A 20877-nucleotide genomic window follows, 5' to 3' on the forward strand; every position below is an offset into this window, starting at 1 on the left:
AAGTTTCTGTCACTTTACTCATAGCTATAATAGTGGAGCATCCAGATTATTTGTGCAGTTTAACTAGAAGAACTGTCCTATCTTGGATTGAGAGGTAACCAGTTTGCTTCCAGGTCCAATTCAAGGTGCTGGTCCTTCATGCCTTGGAATGAGGTTATCTGAGGGACCGTCTCTTGCCGATCACATCTATCTGACCCACCAGAGCTGCGAGGCAAGGAAAGCTGCGGGTCCCGTCCATGAGAGAGAGACACCTGGTGGGACCCAGAAGAAGGGCCTTCTCCATGGTGGCTCCTTCTCTGGAACTTCATTCCCCCAGAGATTAAAATGGTCCCCACTCTTGACACTCTTCTAGAAAGCGCTAAAGACCTGGTTCTGCCAGCGGGCCTGGGGAATGCAGAGTAGAATGGAGTCCATTAAATGGCTCATATGATGTGTTGTCGTGGACAGGGGTGGACGGTGGGGGGTTTATTTTGTTATTGTATTTATTGTATCCCCTCTTTTATTATTTATTGTTTTTTATATGACATTTTTATATATTTGTAAGCCACCTTGAGTCACCATGTGCGAATAGGCGGCAATATAAATCTCCTTTTATATAAGCTTGCCAACTGTAGTATGAGACAAAATGAGGTGACATCAGAGACAATGTGTATTTACCTGAAAAAAGGCAATAAACATGTAATACAGTACATGTTTGTAAGACTTGTTTGCCCATTTCCATCTTATTTTACGAATGTTATATATAATTCAGCCTTTCCATTTCCAATTACCCTTCTAATGGCTTTATCACTTCCTCGTAAGATGACAATAAAACTGTTCTAGAAGCTAAAGGATTACAGTAAATGAAGAATCTTAAGTAGATATCACAGTAACAGTTTTTGGTTCAAGGATGCGGTATATACAGTAGATCTCAGGTGGGAGTTAAAAGATGGTTCTGTTCAAAGAATGTTGGGTAGATACCCGGTAGAAGGAAGATACTCAGATATCCAGCATATCAGGAAACCAAAGCTGGGGATAGAAGGTTCAGTGTCCCACTACTGTTATCTTCTGCAGCCTCTCTGCTCTATATTGCTCCTTCAACTTTGCTTTCTGTCTGATCAGAACACCCACAGGTAATCTATACCACAGAGATTGTGCTGTTGTCATATGTAACTTTGTGGAAAGCGTGGAGCAGTGGTTCAGGATCCAGGTATGCCAATATTGAGGCCATTGGGTGGCTCTAGCCCTCAAACCAGCAATCTCGGTAGTAATTGCAATGTTGGTCAAGGAGCTTGCAGTATGCTTCTGAAACATTTCAGGTACGTGTTGGAAGTTGTTCCATAAAATTTGAATTAGGGCTTTATTGTTTCTGTGTCCGTGCAATGACGCATTTGTGCTATTTTCTTTTGGGATAAGCTATGTCACATAAAATGCTGAAGAGTTAGAAATGGCTAAAGAAACAACAAGAGATAAAAGTAAAGGAAGTTTAACTGTAGTTTATACCAACACCATTAACTATAGCCCTCTGTACCTGCAATTGCAAACCATTTTTCCCTGCACCATCATACATTGCTTTTACTCTCCTTTTGAGGATCTCATCCAAGTTTGTCTAGCTGCAATTTTTGGCAATGGCACTTAGACTTATATACTGCTTCACGGTGCTTTACAGCTCTTCAAGCGGTTTACAGAGATAGCATATTGCCCCCAACAGTCTTGGTCCTCATTTTACCAACCTCAGAAGGCTGGAAGGCTGAGTCAACCTGGAGCCAGTTAGAATTGAACTGCTTGCAGTCAGCAGAATTAGCCTGTAATACAGCATTCTAACCTGCTGCCACGGCTCCTTTTATTGGTCTTCACCTCAACTTACACATTCATTCAAATGCAATTCATTCTTTCTATATGGCCAAACCATCTCAACCTGCTGCTTTCACACTGGTTACTAGTCACTCATCGTGTATTCACCCTGCTTTCATTCAGCACTCATTCAAAACTGCTGTGGGTTTTTACCACTCATAATTACACTCTGCAGTATTTAGTAGCCTCTCATGGTGGCTAGCCATGGTTTACTTAAACTTTATGAATGTATGACTATTGGCTTTGTTCATGTTCTTAAGCCAGTAATGATGGTATAGTACCACAATTTACCTCAAATACTAAGCCAGAGCTAAACAAATGGTATCATAGTTTGGTGCAAAATATTGATCTAGTCAGTGTCAATAATTTTGACCGTTGGCCATCTGATTTGAGAAGGTAAAGTTTTTTCATAGTTTATTTATAACCTCTAACACTTATCTGAGAATTGGCCAGCATTTTTTTGTTAGCTGATGGAACATAACAATCTTCAGACAAATAAAGTATTCAGGCAGAACAAACCATTCTCTTATTTTAAATCTTAAAGGGAATTTAATACAAAATGTACATAAAAAGCCCTACAAATATACATAACTTTTCTTCCATTACCTAGCATGTAAAAATAATTGCATTTTCTTCTACTTCACTTCAACACCTTCCTTTATGTAACATTCCACTTTGAACTTTATAGTTCATTGTCCGCTATTTTGAGTAAAACTGGTCTACTCTTAATAAACTTTAAAATAACCCAGATCTGTTCCTTTTTTCATTCTACTTCCGCTGTTCCTTTCTAATGTCGTTGCTTTCCATACCTCTGTTCCCCTGCCCCCATTCTTTGGCTTTTAACAGTTTACTCTGATAATAACAATTCAGCAGAAATTTTGGGTGACACCTAAAAATTAATTATGTTGGGGTTAAGTTGGGAGGAGAGAAGCTTGTGAAGCTGCTAATACATTCAGAAACGTGATTGTCTTGTATAAATGCTTTTGGCTGATTATCACCTCAGCAACCTTCTACAACTCTAGTATCAACAGGACGTTTTGAAAGATCACCAGAGAAACAACAGCCAAAGAAACGTCATCCAAGAAAAAGGGAATAATGGAATACAAGATATAAATAGGAATTAATTTAAAAAAAAAGGAAACCTTGAAACCAGTGGAATTGTAACATTCAAGCCATGCCTTTGAACCTTTTGTCCTCAGACTTATTCCAAAGGCAAAAACACTAGCTCGATGAGGCAAAGATGGCATCACGTATCCAGGAACTGTTCTTCACATTGTTCTTCACTCTGATAACTGTGCCATCTACAAAGAAGCAATCATTCCCTGAAGCTTTCAATCTGGTTTTCAGAACGTGTCTATGGGAGAATTCTTGTAAGCATTCTCCTTCAGGTTGTTGAAGATTTCCTTGGTGCCATTTTGCCACTGTAGAACAAGATCCATCGGAGTTTTCCCTTCCTATGCAAAGATAGCCAAGAAAATGTGATTATGCTTCTTGGAATGTGATTTTTGCTATCGTTTAATTTCATTTTATCTGATCGATTTCTTGTAGGGCAAAATGTGGGAGAACTGTCATATGTCTGGTCACATTATTTGAATAAACATGTGCAAGAAGATAGGTGTTTTTAGAATTCATGCTAATATGGAATTCAACAATGAACAAAGTATGTGCTTCCCGCATATATAGTAGTATGTGTTGTAGCCTTGCCATAAATTCTTATTCCTTCTATCACACGTACTTCACCCAAAAAATACACAATAAATATAGTATCTTTATTAGGCCTAACCAAAATACCACAAAAGGATATCTTCTGGTCCAAATGGCCAACCCAAATCCTACCAGTGGTATCCAACAAAAAAAATCTCTCATTGTTTTCTCATAAACCCTCCTACTTGATATTTTTTAAAAACTATTTTGCTCAGCGACCTATATTTGCCCCAAAGAGCCAGACCCACTTGCATAAATGATCAAATATAGAAAGGCAGAGAGACCAGAGGTGGCATTCAGCAGGTTCTGACCAGTTCTGGAGAACCAGTAGTGGAAAGTTTGAGTAGTTTGGAGAACCGGCAAATACCACCTCTGACTAGCCCCACCCCCATCTATTCTCTGCCTCCCGAGTCCCAGCTGATCGGCTGGGTCTTCTTTTGTTGCCCTGCACAGGAGAACAGAGCTGGAAAGCAGGTTAGTGGGGTGGGGAGGGAATGGGATTTTGCAGTAAACTTCCCTTGCCACACCCACCAAACCATGCCACACCAACCAGCCACGCCCACAGAACCGGTAGTAAAAAAAATTGAATCCCACCACTGAGAGAGCCACTGAAATGTGGAAGAACGGGACTTTTTTTACTTGTTTTATTTTACCCTGGCTCTCTTTGAAGTCCCCCAAAATAACTCAATCAATTCTACCAACATGTATCCGAAAAGTGGCATCATCAACAAAGGTATATAAGAAATTAAACAGGAAGTCTTCCCGCAGTGGTTCCAATTAGTTTTAGGATCAATTTCTATGAGATGTTTCTAGGTTTATAAATGAGTTTAAAGATCCAAAGTTCTGCTTTGGGTTGTATATTCTGTACATAATCGGTAGCCCAAATGAAAGCCAATCAATAAGTAAATAGTGCAAAAGTCCCTGTTTATGAAGGAGGTGGAATGAGAAAGTACTTTAGAAAAGACATGGATCTGCATGCTGCAGCTATGGGCACCTCCTTAAGGAAGTCTGGCCATTTTTAAAGTTTTTATGGTAGTGAATTCCCCAGGAAAATACACATCTGAAGAGATGGCAGGAGTCTAGTATGGTGAGCCTATTGCAACCTATCTGTGCTTCTCCAAATATTCTATAGAGATTCTCAGTCGTCCAGGTCACGGTTATCCCAAAGGTGTTGTTTTTTTTTAGCTATACAATTTGGGATGGACACCCTTTCAATGGTGTGGGAGTAGGAATGGATTTCCAAAGGGGGAAAAAATTGAAGACTACAGGAACTAGGAGCACTACTCGGGTGACTCTGAGGACACAGATACTAACTCAAAGTGTTTCAAGGACCCCAAAGGATCCAAGGAATATAAATCCTTTCAGGGATAGGCTTCTGGGGGTTCACAGGGGTTCAGGAGAGCCTCCTGTGCAGTTTGGAGAATCCCAAATCCCACTCCTGGCTGGCCCTGCCCATCCTTACCCTCCCAGGAGTCCCCAGTTTGGGATGCAGGTAGGAGTAGGGTGCGCACGGAGGCTCAGAAAGGGTGAAAAAGGGCCTCCTGGAAGTTCAGGAAGGCCGGAAATGGGCCCATTTCCGGCTTCCAGAGAGCCTCCGGAGCCCAGAGAGGCCGTTTTCACCCTACTGTAGGCTTAACGAAAGCCTCTGGAGCCCGGGGAGGGGAAAAACACCCTCCACAGTGGTGCAGGAGGCCGTCTAGGCCACGCCCACCATGGCCACACCCACCCAGCATCCAGGCAGAGAACCCTTTGCTAAAAGTCTTGAAGCCCAACCCCTGAATCTTTCCATTCCCCACTTTCCTGTCAGAGCTGAAGAAGCTTCCTGGATGAGAAGTGAAATGTCTTCAGGAAAATCCAGTTGCTTCCAGAAAAAGCACCTTTGGGTTCTTCAAATATGTTTCTCCAGGGAATGAACCATGAAGAGGGCTGCTCTTTTTGGGAGGTGCCAACAGAAGAGGCAAACGTCCACATCCCTTCGGAAGCCTTTTCAGCCTCGAAGCCAAATAGCTTCATAAGGGTTAGGCAAGGGGGGGGCTCTTTGCAGCCCAGATCTGGCATGGCTTTCCCAAATCGTGCCATCATGCCCTTGTAACAACCTATCCAAGGCTTCCCTCCAAAAAATACAGGTAGTCCCCGACTTCAGTAACCAAAGTTACAACAGCATTGAAAAAAGTGACTTATGAGCGTTTTTCACACTCATGACCATTGTAGCACCCCCATAGTCACATGATCAAAATTTCAGATGCTTGGCAACTGGCTCATACTTATGACGGTTGCAGTGTCCCGGGGTCATGTGATCATCTTTCGAGACTTACGGACAAGTAAAGTCTATGGGGAAGCCGGGTTCGCTTAACAACTGTGTTATTAATTTCACAGCTTAATTTCATTTAACAACTGTGGCCAGAAAAGTCGTAAAATGGGGCAAAACTCACTTAACAACTGTCTCACTTAGCAACAGAAATTTTGGGCTCAATTGTGGTCGTACATCGAGGACTAACTGAATTCCATCTTTAAAGTAGCCCATTTTAAGTTCTGTCTTTTCAGAATATAACATTAGAATCATTTTGGGGGGGGGGAATCAACCGAAAAATATATTTCAAAACAGTAGAAATATGGGGTTTTTTTGGTGGAGGGGGGGATGGAGAAGTCTTGTAATAAATTCATTTTGCAGTTTGGTAAAGGTTCCCCTCACACCAGTTGTGGGATTCAAATTATTTTTACTAACGTGGCTTTGTGGGCGTGGCAGGGGAAGGATACTGTAAACTCTCCAGTCAGAGGCGGTATTTCCCGGTTCTCCGAACTACTCAAAATATCCACTACCGGTTCTCCAGAACTGGTCAGAACCTGCTGAATGCCACCTCTACCTCACACATACGTGCTAGCTGTTTCCGGCTCTAGGGAGCGGTGCTCATCTCCATTACAAAACCGAAAGCAAGCACTGTCTGAAGACATCTTCGTGATCATGTGGCTGGCATGACTAAATGCCGAAAGCACACGGAACGCTGTTCCCTTCCCACCAAAGGGGTCCCTATTTTCCTACCTGCATTTTTTACATGCTTTCAAACTGCTAGGTTGGCAGAAGTTGGGACAAGTAACAGGAGCTCACTCCGTTACACAGAGCTAGGGATTCAAACCGCTGAACTGCCAACCTTTCTGCTCAACAAGCTTACCCCCTGAGCCACCGTGTCCCCTTGCAGTTTGTTAGTAAGGAGTATAATTTGCAATTTGTGGGCTTGATCCTTCATATTTAAAATAGATGCAGTAAAATCCATAAGACTAAACGGAATCACAGTTACTATAAGCTTGATTTCCAGGCATCTATATTGTCTGATTTCAACTCAGCCCTTCTACATGACTTCAGTTTCACAACAGTGGGAGAGGGACTACAAATGGAGTAACTTACAATGTTCTTTACATTCAGGTTAGCCCCATAGAGAATCAGGAGTCGAATCATTTTATATCGATTTAATCTCACTGCATCATGCATTGGAGCATCACCTTCCTAGAAGAAGGAAGAAAAATGGATTAAGACAGTCTTGGAAGCTGACTGTCATGCACAATATTGACAATGCTCAACAGAGGATATTAACATGTTGCAAGCAAAATCTGTTATCTTGTCTAAGTGAAGAGAAGGACCAGGGGTGACATGATAGCAGTGTTGCAATATTTGGGGGGCCATCACAGAGAAGAGAGGGACACCCTATTTTCCAAAGGACCTGAAGGCCAGATAAGGAACAATGGGTGGAAACTGACCAGGGAGAGATTCGACCTAGAAATAAGAAGAAATGTTCTGACACTGAGAACAGTCCACCAATGGAAGAGCTTGCCTTCAGAAGTTGTGGGTGCTTCATCATTGGAGGCTTTCAAGAAGAGACTGGATAGCCACTTGTCTTGGGCAGGGGCGTCAAACTTATGTCATCACATGATGTACCATGATTTTTTCACCCTTCGCTAAACCGGGCATGGGTGTGGCCAGCATGTGACACATCTGGTCCACGGGCTGGAGTTTGACAGTTTGCTTGAGCAGGGAATTGGACCAGATCACCTACAAGGTCCCTTCCCACTCTGTTATTCTAAGTTTTTTTTTTTAAGAGGGTTATGAAATCCTGGCACTGAGTTGGAATGTCTGGATAGAAGGCATCCTAAACACTGTTGCTATCCTGATAGAAAAGAACACTGGCATTCCCTAAGTATCTAGAATTCCTCTAGGGAGGGAACAAGTATGCAGATATAGATATGCATCATTTACTTAGCCTGCCTCACTATGCTAAATGCTCAGTGTAAACTAATATCAGCTTCATAAATTATGAGTTATTCACTAATGGCGTGTAATCTAGACAAAGAGCGAAGGGAATGTTTTCTAAGTCTGAAAAACAAGTTGGTTCATAAGCTTAGTTCCTGTACTATTATGGGTGTTGTGGGGTGATATAGGCTTGAGCTTGGGTCAGGCTGCAGACAGAGATATGGGCAAAAATCTTCACTTTCAGACATTCAACAGATTTAGTGACATGATAGTAGGTCCACTGCTTTACAATCACAATGACTTACAATCGCAATTCTGGCCTAAGTTATGGTTGTAAGTTTACCTGTACTAACAATGCACAGCCTTGGCATAAAATACAGAAAGTGGTTCTGTCTGGTTGATGGTCACCTTTATTTATGGTACTCAGGGGACGCTATTCAGTAGCACGAGAAGCCTCTCTTCCTCTCTATTTGAGTCATTTTGGTCCACTTTTACAAGCACAAAAAGCTGCCATTGCACCAGGTGTTCAATATTGCCTTCTGATGGGCATTCTCACCCCACCTACTCTATCCGTTCCCAAGGAAGGAGATGATATACTTACTCTGTCTTTGGCATTCAGATCTGCTTCACATGCAATGAGATGTTCTCCACATTCATACTGGCCTGTCCTCACTGCCACATGCAAAGGACTGCTGAGCAACTAATGGAAAGGGGGAAAAAAGTTCAAAAATGCATAACTGTAGACAATAAACATGGATGGAGAAAAGAATTTCAGGCAAGCAGGTTCCAGATTCACATCTTCCGTAATTCAAATTTTGGGTACAATTATCATAAAATACCTTGTCTTTGGCATTTCGGTTTATCCCTTTGTTTAAGAGGAATTTCAGGACTTCTACATTTCCACCTCGACACGTCCAATGAATAGCCGTTGATTCGAGCTACATCAGAAGAAACAAAACAACAGACCAGGAGATTACAATAAGGTAGGAATAATGAAAGCATAGACCTGCTTTTAAAGTATGTAGGTTCTTGGCTGGTCCTTTTGATTGGAAAAACTTTTCAGGTTTCTAGACTAAATGAACTAAAGCTGAAAGATCTTTCAATAAAAGATCCAGATTTTTCTGGGTACAAGCCAGCAAGTTAAGACAAAGGAGATGATCTCGGATCATGGTGGTTTCTGAATATAAACAATAATTCCTAGTGATCAAGACTTGATTAAGTTGTATTCATTTAGGAACATAAGCACAGATTTATTCCAGGTTACTCTCTCCTGTTTTGACCAATAGCTGCAGGTAGTCCTCAATTTATGACCACAATTGAGCCCAAAAGTTATGTTGCCGTGTAAGAAATTTGTGAAGTGTTAAATTTTGCCCTGTTTTTATGATTCTTCTCACTGCATTTTCCTGTTAAGTGAATCACAGCTGTTGTTAAATTAGTAACCCGGTTGTTAAGTGAATCTGGCTTCCCCTCTGACTGGTCAGAAAGTTGCAAAAGATGATCACATGACCCCAGGTACACTGCAACCGTCATAAGTGTGAGTCCATTGTCAAACATCCGAATGTAAATCATTTGACCAAAAGGGATCCTGCAATGGTCATAAGTGTAAAAAATAATAACAAGCCACCTTGTCACTCCCTTCAAACGGTCACTAAGCGAACTATTCTAAGTTGAGGACCATCTGTTGTAGGTCCTAGTGATAAAACCAAATGCCTTTCTCCATCTAGTTCTCTATATAAAATATACATTTTATTATTAAAGCTGCAGCCCGCCTTCGGTGCTCACTCCTCTTCGTTCAACTCCTCTTGGATTAATTTAGTCACATAGGCAGTACGACAGAAAGCCCTGCCACTTGACCAGAAGAACATAACTTGGCACGGAGGCTGAGAAAGTCATGTGTGTATCATTGGAGCAGAAGCATACCCTTAGAAGGCAACTTATCATGAAGTCCCTTTTATGAATTGTACAGTGCAGTAAACAACAGTCTCCTTCAGCAATTACATCTGACCAGAGGCATGCATGGCTAACAGGAATAACAGGGAGTGAAGCCTTATCTGCTGGCCCCACTCCAAACAACTCACGCCCCTATTATCCTGCTCACTTCTTCATGTCAACTGGGAAGTCAACCTGAGAGGAGGGCTTGTTGTCTACATCAAAAGTTTGCTTGATGTGATGGAGAATATGAATGAAGCAGATTCCTGGTGTGGCTTCATTCATAGTCAAGTTAATTTTAAAGACACCTCCTCCACCACCACCGTATGACACAAGGAGACCAGGCAGGTATGATATGAGGTGGATGTGTTAATTCTGTCTCTTCCCTTGTGTTAGCATACTCCTATTAAATTGATAATGGATAGGCAAATGCCTTCTCTTTCTCATAATTCTTTCAGATGTTTTGCATGCTTGTGAAGAACAAGGCTAAGTGCACACAGTTTCTGCTTACCATATCTTGGAATTCAAGTTGAGCCCCAGCTGCTACTAACTTTTCCACAATTTCCAGATGTCCTTGTGAGCATGCCCTGTGCAAGGCTGTACGCCTGTACTGTCAATTGGAAGACAAATAGCACAATCAATAATAAACAACTGCCTTTCTTTAACTTTTAAAGCATTATTTCTCCCTCCCTCTTTCTCCTGGTGATTTTTCTAATCTATAGCCCTCAGATTTCCCGGTGGTCATATAAGTACTAGCAGAAGTAATATTGTTTAGCTCTATGGATCAGCCTGATATTAATTAAGTATTGCCATCTAGATTGTGTATATGTAAGACACCAGCCAGAGCATAGAACAACTCAAAGAAGAAATATGTCATGCTCTTGGTGGAGACTGACTCTGAGGGAGAGGAGGAACAGCCACAGGGAGTGGAAGTGTGGCTCCAGAGGTTGTGGAGGAGGCTAGGGAAGGGCAGAGGCCAGCTGAGCATTCAGAGGAGGACCCAGGCCCATCCCCTCTCCATCCTAAGGCCCGCAGGGAGGAGAGGATAAGGGAGAGACGTGGTCTCCTCGGGAGGAGAGGGCCTTGATCCTCTTCATGGGCTGCAGCTGTGACCACTGAATAAGAGTTTGGACCTGCGTGCTGGCAAATGCTGGAAACAAATCGTGTAAACATCTCTAGTTTATAGTTCCTCTCTGAGTTTGGTGTCCTTCCCAGTGTGTGTTATCTGTGGACATCCTCCAGCTCTTATCTTGCCTGGTTTGTGTGGCTTTTTTCCTTCTTCATGTAATTGTGTGGGAGTTTTTTTGTCTTCTGTCAAAGATATTTGGAGCTTGGAAGCAAGTGAAGGAATAAAAGGGGCTTCACCTGTTTTCTGTGACTGTGTTTGGTTTGTATCCCACCCGGGGTCATCACAAAATACAACATTGGAAGATGTGGAAAGATTTGGCCCATATAATCATCAACAGGGGAAGGGGATGAGAGAGAGGGAGAGGGTGAGGTGAGGGAGGGGAAGGGGGGAGAGAGAAAGGAAAGAAAAAATATTAAGTATTGGATGTAACTGTCTATGGAGATAATTGCTAAGGTGCTTTTTCAAGAGGCAGCTGGACTTTCTTTGTTTTTCCTTGAAGGCGTTTCACTTCTCATCTAAGAAGCTTCTTCGATTCTGACTGAATGGTGAGGAATGGAAAGATTTTCAGTCATCTGGTCGTTGGCACTTTTTCTGAGGCTAATTGAAGGTTTATCTGGGCCCTCAGGGTCACCTGAATAGTGCAGATGGGTGTGGAACTGCTGAACTGCTACTGGGTGTGTAACGCTTAAGTCAGACTTTTGTTTTTCCATAGTGTTGGTGGAAGAAAGATTGGATTACACTCTAAGAAAACGACACTCTAAAACTATTTTGAAAGTTGTTGCCTCTCCTCCCAGAAAAACCTGGAAACTGGGTGTAGAAAGCTTAGGATGTTTCAAAGGCAACAATTCATTAAGCTACAGCTTCTAGTATCCTTTAAGGGGTGTGGGGGGAACTGTTCAATTAGGATCAAACATATAGTACAGAAACCAGTCAAAGCCAACGTACCTCATCACAAGCATCTGGGTCTCCTTTGTCTGCTAAATACTTTTCGATCACTGGCATTTTGTTCTCCAAGGCAGCTTTTAAAAACGTGGGAACATCCACAGGTCCTGTCTGATATAGACAAGAAAGAGCCCGTCATTATTGGGAGATGCCAGTAAATGCAGAACAGAAAGAAATTAAAATACTTTGTCGCTTGAACGTACTATAACTTCCTCCTTGGGTTCCTTCTCCACTGGAGCCTTGACCTTCTTCACTTTTTTCCTTTTCTTAAGAGTGATGATTTTTTCAAGGTCTTCCAAATTGTCAAGCTTGGTTCTTGCCTCTAGTTTCTTTTTCTTGAGCTGGACAAAAGGAATGAACAGGACAGTAAGATGGTTTGTATGTGACTGTCCCGAAATAAATATAGCAGAAGTGGGTATTCAGCAGGTTCTGACTAGTTCTGGAGAACCTGTAGTGGAAAGTTTGAGGCCTTCAGAGAACCGGCAAATACAACCTCTGACTGGTCCTGCCCCCATCTATTCTCTGCCTCCCGAGTCCCAGCTGATTGGCTGGGTCTTCTTTGGTTGCCCTGCACAGGAGAACGGAGCTGGAAAGCAGGTTAGTAGGGTGGGGAGGGAATGGGGATTTTGCAGTATCCTTCCCCTGCCACACCCACCAGCCACACCTATCAAGCCACCAAGCCACGGCCACAGAACGAGTAGTAAAATCTTTTGAATTCCACCATTGAAATATAGTATTAACATGTGATTCTCAAGGAATCTCAAGCATTACCAACCATGCTAAAAAGAGGAAAATCTTCATCCCCAGATCTGTAGCTTTTTACTGTCCCTATCTCTCCCACACCTCACCGATGCTTCAGGGCAGTGTGTATAGCAGTTGAGTCTCATAGTGTTCAATGAGCACATTTCTCTAAAGCAGAGGTCTCCAAACTTGGCAACTTTAAGACTTGTGGATTTCAACTCCCAGAATTCTCCAGCCAGCAATTTTGGAGACCCCCTTCTCTAAAGGAATCCCATGATTGCCTAAGTTTTAATAGTGTCTTGACAGGTGATGTTACTGAGTTTTTTATTTGTTTCTTAAGCTCAGTAGTCATGTGCTAAGCTGTCCTGCTGATGTGCAGGAGAACAGAAGCCTGGCACCCTGACAAATCAGCCATCAATAAACACACAGACATTAACAACATCTCTAGACTATGCAAAAGAGACAATCAACCATCCCAAAAAGAGAACCAAAAAAAAAAAAAGACTCCAGCATCTCTCCATCAGTAATCAGCATGGGATCAGCATAGATTAACTCCAAGGTTAACATCAGACCAACAATCAAGTAAACAATGTCCCAATCAAGAAACTGCCAAAGACTACTTCATAACATGGGGACTATTCTGTAAATGGTTAAATGACAGATATTGAGGTTAGAGGAGTGGAACTATGTGAAATATGGTTTATAAGAGAAAGAAAAATAGATGAGTGGATATTTCTGACAGTTATATAATGGAAGATAATATAGTTTATAATATGATTGATGTTATCATATTTGTTTATATATTACTGCATATTTGTTTATATATGATCATAATGAAGATGATGATGTTTGTATGTAAACATCTTGGGCATCTAGAGAGGACACTGCTCAACATAGAAAAGAAATGTATGATATTAAATAATAAAAAAATATTTCAACAAGAAACTGCCAAAGAGCCATCAGTAAACAGCCCAACCAAAGAATCTCTAAGACCGCCTCCACCCACATAGACAGGCAAGTTAACTGACAGCAAACAGCACTCCTTACTACCGGTAGCACTGATGATGTTACCTAGTTAGGGTAATGAAACATCTGCAAGAAAACAAGCAAGCTTAGAGAGCACCAAGGACCCCTCAGTGTAGATTTTCAAAGTTATCAGTGGGCGTGCAGAGAAAATAGCCTTGAGAAGTAGAAAACAGCTATGGGCATTGTTTCTGCAAGTCCCTTTCTTCCTGAGATCTCAGTAAAGAAAATGTTGGACAAGCGGTATTGTATAATAATTATATTTGTAATTTTGAATAGTGCCAACTGTCCGTACTGCTAATAATTGTATCACTAAATACATTAGGAGGTTTTGAATGCTTGATTGCAGGGGTAAACTCACTGTATAAAAGGTTGTGATAAGATTTGAGGGAATCTAAAAGGAGAGTGGAGAGTCAGTATGATTTATTGGTTAAAGATGTTAGGCTATAAGGCGAGAGAGACTGGTGTGGACTAATCCTGCTTTAGGCACAAAGCCAGCTGAGCAGTCCTTCTCTCTCAGAAGAAAGCAATTCTGAAAAGGCTGCTGAGAAAATTGCATGGACTTGTCCATGGACTTGTCCGTGTTGCCATGAAGAGAGAGAGAGAGAAGAGAGAAGAGAGGGAGAGGGAGAGGGAGAGGGAGAGGGAGGGAGAGAGAGAGAGAGAGAGAGAAAGATATATTCTGGTAAAGATGCATTTTGAAATTAGTTGATCAAGAATCACTTCCAAAAGACAAGATGCAAAGGGGTTATTGTGCAATAACTATTATACATTGTGGAATAGGTTGTCACTTGATGTCACACTCATTAACACCTTGTGAAAAGTCACTTGAGCTGCTACCTTGTAAGAAAGATGTGTCAGCTCGTATTTAAGGCAGAGGCAACATACTCCTAAATGGTTCTCAAGTAACTCATAAATGCATCATGTAACAGATTGTTGCCACTTACTCATCCGCAGATCTTACCTTTGAAGGACTAGCAGGAAAATTTCAGGAGCATGTTCTAGCAAATGTCTAGCTCATTTGGCTGAACCAATACATTTCTCAATTTGTTCTGCTGTCACTATTAATATGTAATGTGACACATAAAGTCCTTCATGGCACAAGGCCCGGTTACTTCAAGGATAACCTGTTTCTGAAAAAGTTTGCCTACTTGAGGAAATCTGCTCTGGGTCTTCTCATCTAAACAGTGTCATCTAACTAGAATGGAACAACTCACTGCAGCCAACTCATTGCGGCCAACTCATCACAGCCAACGCACCACAGCCATCTTGCAGCAGCCAATTCACCACACCACGGGATAACTCGCCATGGCCAACTCACAGCGGGACAACATGCCAGGGGACAATTTCACCATCCAACTTAATTATTTAAAATAAATAAACACTATTTTAACTTTTTCCATTCACATTTTGTTTTGCACCTTCTTTGGCATTCATTCTTTAATGATTCTATTCCACCATTTCTTTGATATTAGTGTAACTCTTGTCCAGCAGTGAGTTGGGCATGGCGAGATGTCTCATAACAAGTTGGCTGCAGCAAGTTGACCATGGTAAGGTTGGCCTGGTGAGTTGGTCACAGCGAATTGTCATAGATCCACATCTAGCAGCACCTAAAAGCCTACTTGATTGCCAAGCCTGCCCTAAGGAAGAGCATTCCCCCTGAGATTTACAGGGCTCCCACTCTTCCTGCCTTTTAGAAGGATCTGGAGATCTACTCCAGCACATTAGTCAGAAATGAGGTCAGAAGATGTTGTGTCCATTTAATTTGGTTCCAACTGTTCAGGGCTGTTTAAAATTACTGGACCTCTAACACAAAGAAGTTTTACTATCTTTTAATGTCCTTTTTGAGTTGCTATTTGTTGTTTTTGATTGTATGTGCCATCCTATGTTGCATGTTAATTGGGTGTCTATGTAAATTGATTTCATAAGATAAATAACTAAACACGAAAGCTGCATGTGTGATTCTTGCACATTCTCAGAGGGACAGTAGAATAATCTGTACAAAAATCCTGATCAGTTTTTCACTTCTAATGACGCTTTTGGATCTAACCAGGGGGGCATATCAGACCCTTTCCCATGGGTTCAAACATTATTGATTATGATTCCCATTATGGTCATTAATATTAAATCAACAGCAATATCAGTGGGATAGGTTTTTTTCCCCAACAAATTTTTCTGTTTAAGTTCTAGCGTGATGATCTGCTACTAAGAGCTCTAGGTTCTCTCTACCTCACCATCCTGCAGATGTGTGGGGACGTAGACTTCTTGAGCTCCATTCTCTTGAGACTTCTGGAATCTTTTGACCCAACATGTCTAGAAGAAGCCAGTTTGAGGAAGATTGCCCTACTGTGACTTGGTTTGTTTGTTTGTTTTGTCTAAAGATAACCGGACAGTCATTTGCTGTATGCCAAGAGCAGAACTACAAGCATTTGAGTTTTCTAATCTGATATTCCTTTTTAAAGGTAAGTAGATGAGAAAACAGATGACATCTATATCATCTGAGAAATGTGTTTGAATGATACTCATATGAACCAGTATCGTGTAGATTCTATGGCCAGTCTTGTCTAATGCTCCATGAGTATCAAACATTGTCCAGATTTTCAAAATAAAATTTCCTCACCTTTGTCCACCAGCTAGAATTTCCTTGAAAGAGAAATTATGTTACATCATGGGTGCAAAGATTAGGCACTCCCCAGATTCTTAATATCTCATCCTTTTAATTTCTTTCAAGTCTCAACTTCCTGCTTTTCTCATTATAATTAGGCTTGACTGAACAGTTTTTTCCTGATCCTCAGCCTTGTAGTCCTACCAGACTATGCAGGCTTGTTCAAATACAACCATAGTAGAGAACAACAGTAAATCAAAACATTGGTGACATATTCCCAGAAGATACATTAAAAACTCCTTATTTTACCTCAGCTTGCAGCTCCTTCTCTTCTTGGTAAGTCAGAGTGCGCTGTGTTACTGAGGGATCAATGACCGTCTTCAGGTCTTCTTGTTTCTCTAATCTTACTGTAGCTTCATATTCTCCATCTTTGAAGTCCTCCGGAAGGAAATCCCCTGTTTCTCTACCTTCTGTCTTTTTGCCTGTCATCTATCAAAGAAAACATGTGCCTTAAGATTAGAGTTCCAAAAGGTTGTCCCTGACAAACCAAGACCAAAAAACAAACCAGATTGTCGCAGAAAGAACTTGTTGATGACAACAAAAATAAAAAATCAATGTCCCAAGGTCATCATGACAGACAGAGACTTGAGGAAAATGGTAAGTGAACTGATAAGAAACCATGAGCTGTACAGTATTGCAGAGAGCAACAGTATGTTTGCAATTAAGCCATTGTGGTTTTTCTTTGAAGGAGTTTCACTTCTGATCCAAGAAGCTTCTTCATGCCACAGTTGTTAAGTGAATTACTGCAGGGGCTAAGTACCCTGACTGGATGGTGGGAACCTGAAGAAGCTTCTTGGATGAGAAGCGAAATGCCTTCAAAGAAAAACCGAAAGTCCACTTGCCTCTTGAAAAAAGCACCTTTCAGACAACCATGACCTGGATGACTGAAAATCCCAAAAGAAAAACCTGAAGGAAAAGTAGGTGATATTGAGGCTTGGAAAGAGCCAGAGTGAAAAGAAGAAAAGAAAGCAAGGGGACTATCATTATTCCTTAAGAAGAGCGAGCTCAGTTCTGTTGAGAGGTAGGACAAAATAGTTATCAAGAGGCTAAGTGGTTTGACAAAAACTGTTAAGTTTTGCAGCAATCTGAGAGACAAAGTCAATGGATATAGTGAAATAGAGAAGACCCGAAGAAATCCACCCTGTAGTTCTCCCTCACCCACAAAGGAAAGGGCTGGAGAAAGGACACTAGACTGACTAAGGAAACCGTAGACTGATTGCTACTGTGGACCGTGCATGTATTGAGTTGCAACATCTGACACTCACATTAGGACTTTTGCCATCAGAGCAGCCGTGTGACCTGAGACAACAAAAGCCCAGAAGCACTGAAGGATGTCAGGGAAGAGTTTTATATATGAATATGAATTAGCCATACAATTGCTTAGCTGTGAGCAGCTGGTCATCAACCAATACCAGGAATACTACAGGTTGTCCTTGTCTTATGAACAGAGTTGAGCCCAACGTTTCTGTTGCCAAGTGAGATGTTTGTTGAGTTTTGCCCCATTTTACAACCTTTCATGCCACAGTTGTTAAGTAAATCACTGCAGGGGCTAAGTAAGTGAATCCGGCCTCCCCATGGACTTTGCTTGAAAGAAAGCTGCAAAAGGAGATCACGTGATTCCAGGACACTGCGGCTGTCATAAATATGAGCCAGCTGGCAAGTGTCTGAATTTTGATCACGTGACATGGGGAATACTGCAATGGTCATAAATGTGAAAAACTGTGATAAGTCCCTTTTTTCAGTGCCATTGTAACTTCAGATGGTCACTAGATGAACTGTTGTAAGTCAGGAAGTACCTGTATTGTAAGATGAATTTTTACTAATCTTTACCAATATTGACAAATGTATAATATAAAGAAGGAATGATGAGTATTTCCCTTATTTGTTCCCCGTGTCACCTCCAGCAACTGTAATTACTAGAGGAAAAAAACAGTTGAATAAGTGTGTGTGAATAAGATCATAAGTCACTTTTTTTCAGCCCTGTTGTAACTTCAAACAAGTCACTGAACAAAGTGTTGTAAGTTGAGGACTACCTGTAGTTGCCTGCAACCAAGCAATTGTTGCCCCAATGATCTGATTACTAGCCACTTCTAACTAAGCACTGGCCTCAGAACGAACAGTCAGAAAAGGGAATGAGCTTGAATTAGATTGAACATGTAGAGGGATGGCAATACGTTGAAAGATTTGGATGCTAGTGAGCTCAGATACAGAATCTCTTACACTGAAGGATGCGTGCCCCTAATACATTCAATTAAATTTAAAATCAAGTCTTCAACAGTTCATAGTATGGAGCAGCTGAAGTTAGAGGTTGCCACAGATCACTGAATCACTGAAACAACTCAGTGTGACTTTTATAAATTCCAATGCTTCCAGTGGGTTTTAGTCACAACTATGTTTAGCTGGATGAAGAGAAATGGTGGACAATCCATCCAAGAATGCAATAGGGCATTAAAAAAAAAAAAACCCTACTCCCTTGTTCCTCCCTATAGACTGACAGACTCCTATGCCATCTGCTTTTTGAAATCCTTTCTGGCTTAGAAAAAGCTTAAAGAGACTTGGTACTGCTATTGAGAAATAGAAAAATATCCTGGGTTACACAAAATTTGCCGTGTTGACCTTAAGTTCGTTCACACCAGCTTTATTTGCGAGTTGCTAACAAACTATATATGCATTGAAATCCATATTTTATGAAAGAAATTTCATAAAATCTCTTTCTGATCAAACCATGGTAGTCCATGAAAAAGACCCACTACGGTCCATCCAATTAAATTCAATAAGAATACATTCAGGAAATTACACAAGGCTTACCCATGTACTTTCACTTTTTATTTTCTAGACCGAATAAACAACAATCCAGATTGTCATTCCCATATTTGATGACAAATTAAGCTCAGAGTGGTAGAAGCTGAAGGGTTTGCTTATTTGCCAGTATAAAAATGTTGTGCTATAATTACAGCTAAAGTGTTTGAGATAAGCAACTATTTTAGAAACACTTCTATTTTCTTTCCATTCCTTCACTGTCATTTTGCTGCCATTAATAACACTGTCATAAACAGCAGAGGTGACTAGAGGCCTATTAAAGCTAGGTCATTTAAGTCCTGTTTTAATTCTTTATTATGTTGTCTGGAATGGGAGTTGGAGCCAGGCTTGTGTGCCTGGCATAGTATAAGCGTAGCTGAGAATACTTTGAATCACAAGGGATGTTCTAATAACTGTGAACCCATCACACTCCTACTGACTTTGTTGTATTTTCTTGTGAACTATCTTGAAAGTCTCAACATGGCAAAAGATGGCATACAATAAATTTTGTTGACACTTAAATGAGACCAAGCTTTAAAAAAAAGTAGTTTGCAAGCTAAACTACAGTACAGTATATTGCTACATAAACGACTATTATTAAATATATAACATGTACTTATATGAAAGATAGATCATTTTTTCAGAAACAATTTCAGCAATCAATAACCCTTTCTCTATTGGCTTTCAGAATTTTACACACATCATCATTTCATTCATCATCATCATCATCATCTTTAAACATAGGAGAATGTCATTATTGTCACAAAAGTTGCTAGCGATAAAAACGATGGGACATCAGCTCAGCTAAAGCCATATTCATCTGTGAAACAAAATTCAAAATTCAAATTTTCTCTCTTTGTTCTGTTTGCTTAAAAGGACCACACCCATTCCCCAAGGACATTTTCATTCCCTTAGGTACCACTTTCAATCAAAAGAAGCAATTTGGTCTTAGAGATAACTATTCCTTTGTCATGATGTTCACCCCACATGCTATTGAATTGGAAGTGATGTCCACCTTTAACAAAAATTATCACCCAAGGTAGTTTGATACTTACCAGATCTTCTACCAGTAGCATCATCATCATGGCTGTTGGTTGATCAAAAGCAGATGGTACAGTGGAGTATTCCTCTCAAGAAAGATGCCTTTACCCTCCAAGGCAACTTGACTGAGACACGCCAAGCTCTGTTAGTTTATATATCTTTGCAAAAACTTCTTCTGCGTGAGATAATCTTCCAACCTGGGAATCCAAACAGTTCAGCAATAGGTGTTTTCACATTCCAGGCATATTAACTAGACAGATCTAGTGTCGAGGATAGGAATTGGAAGGGGGGGTGTGGGTTGAGGGAGGGTGAGGGGAAGAGGAAAAGTCCTGCAGTGTAACGGCCCCAAATATCTGAATCAGTATGAAATACAAGAGCTTCATTCCATTGGCAGTGACTACATAGCTCAGCAATGCTATCCATGCTGGCTGTCCGGTGTCCATTAAGGCAGCTGTCTGCAGATACCTCCCTTATCATAATTGGCTCCCACATGAGCAACAGACACCAGGAGGAGAAAAAAAGAAAGACAAGGCAGCCCTCGTTTTGTGGATAAACAAAGAAGTAGGTCAACTGATGGAAAAATAATTATTTTGGTGATAGTATGTCCTACTAAGGTTTATAAATAGTTCTTTAGGGAAATATATTCTTTCCCTTGCCCCCATCCCCCCTCTCTCTCTCTCTCTCTCTCTCTCACACACACACACACACACACACACACACACACACTTATCATGATGTCACTTGTCTATATTTGTCAAGAAGAATTTTCTGAGGGGATTATGAAGCCAGAGTGATGTCTCTGGTGCTAAAAGGACTGGGTGACATGTT

General features: G+C 41.1%; 1 protein-coding gene across 1 annotated transcript; it reads right to left on the reverse strand.

Annotated features, from left to right (window-relative positions):
- Nucleotides 1–2362: 2362 nt before the first annotated feature.
- Nucleotides 2363–20518, reverse strand: ANKRD1 (ankyrin repeat domain 1). Its single transcript, XM_026710599.2, has 9 exons — nucleotides 20064–20518; nucleotides 16459–16638; nucleotides 11984–12121; nucleotides 11784–11891; nucleotides 10221–10319; nucleotides 8620–8718; nucleotides 8382–8480; nucleotides 6941–7039; nucleotides 2363–3287 (listed from the first exon to the last, which is right to left on the reverse strand). The coding sequence occupies exons 1-9, from the start codon at nucleotides 20091–20093 to the stop codon at nucleotides 3177–3179; spliced, it is 963 nt and encodes a 320-aa protein (XP_026566384.1). The 5' UTR covers nucleotides 20094–20518; the 3' UTR covers nucleotides 2363–3176.
- Between the last annotated feature and the right edge of the window lie 359 nt (nucleotides 20519–20877).

This window comes from Pseudonaja textilis, chromosome 4, assembly GCF_049901715.1.
Source record: "Pseudonaja textilis isolate UNSWEBS1 chromosome 4, rPseTex1.2, whole genome shotgun sequence".
NCBI lineage: Eukaryota > Metazoa > Chordata > Lepidosauria > Squamata > Elapidae > Pseudonaja > Pseudonaja textilis.

What these genes read in the sequence shown, in the direction of transcription:
- ANKRD1 (XM_026710599.2), bottom strand. Translation starts at nt 20,093, where the DNA reads ATGATGATGATGCTACTGGTAGAAGATCTG. An exon ending in AACCCAAGGAGGAAGTTATA is followed by an intron (nt 11,892 to 11,983) that starts GTACGTTCAAGC and finishes TGTCTATATCAG; the next exon opens with ACAGGACCTGTGGATGTTCC. An exon ending in AACTTGAATTCCAAGATATG is followed by an intron (nt 8,719 to 10,220) that starts GTAAGCAGAAAC and finishes CTTCTGATGTAG; the next exon opens with CTCGAATCAACGGCTATTCA.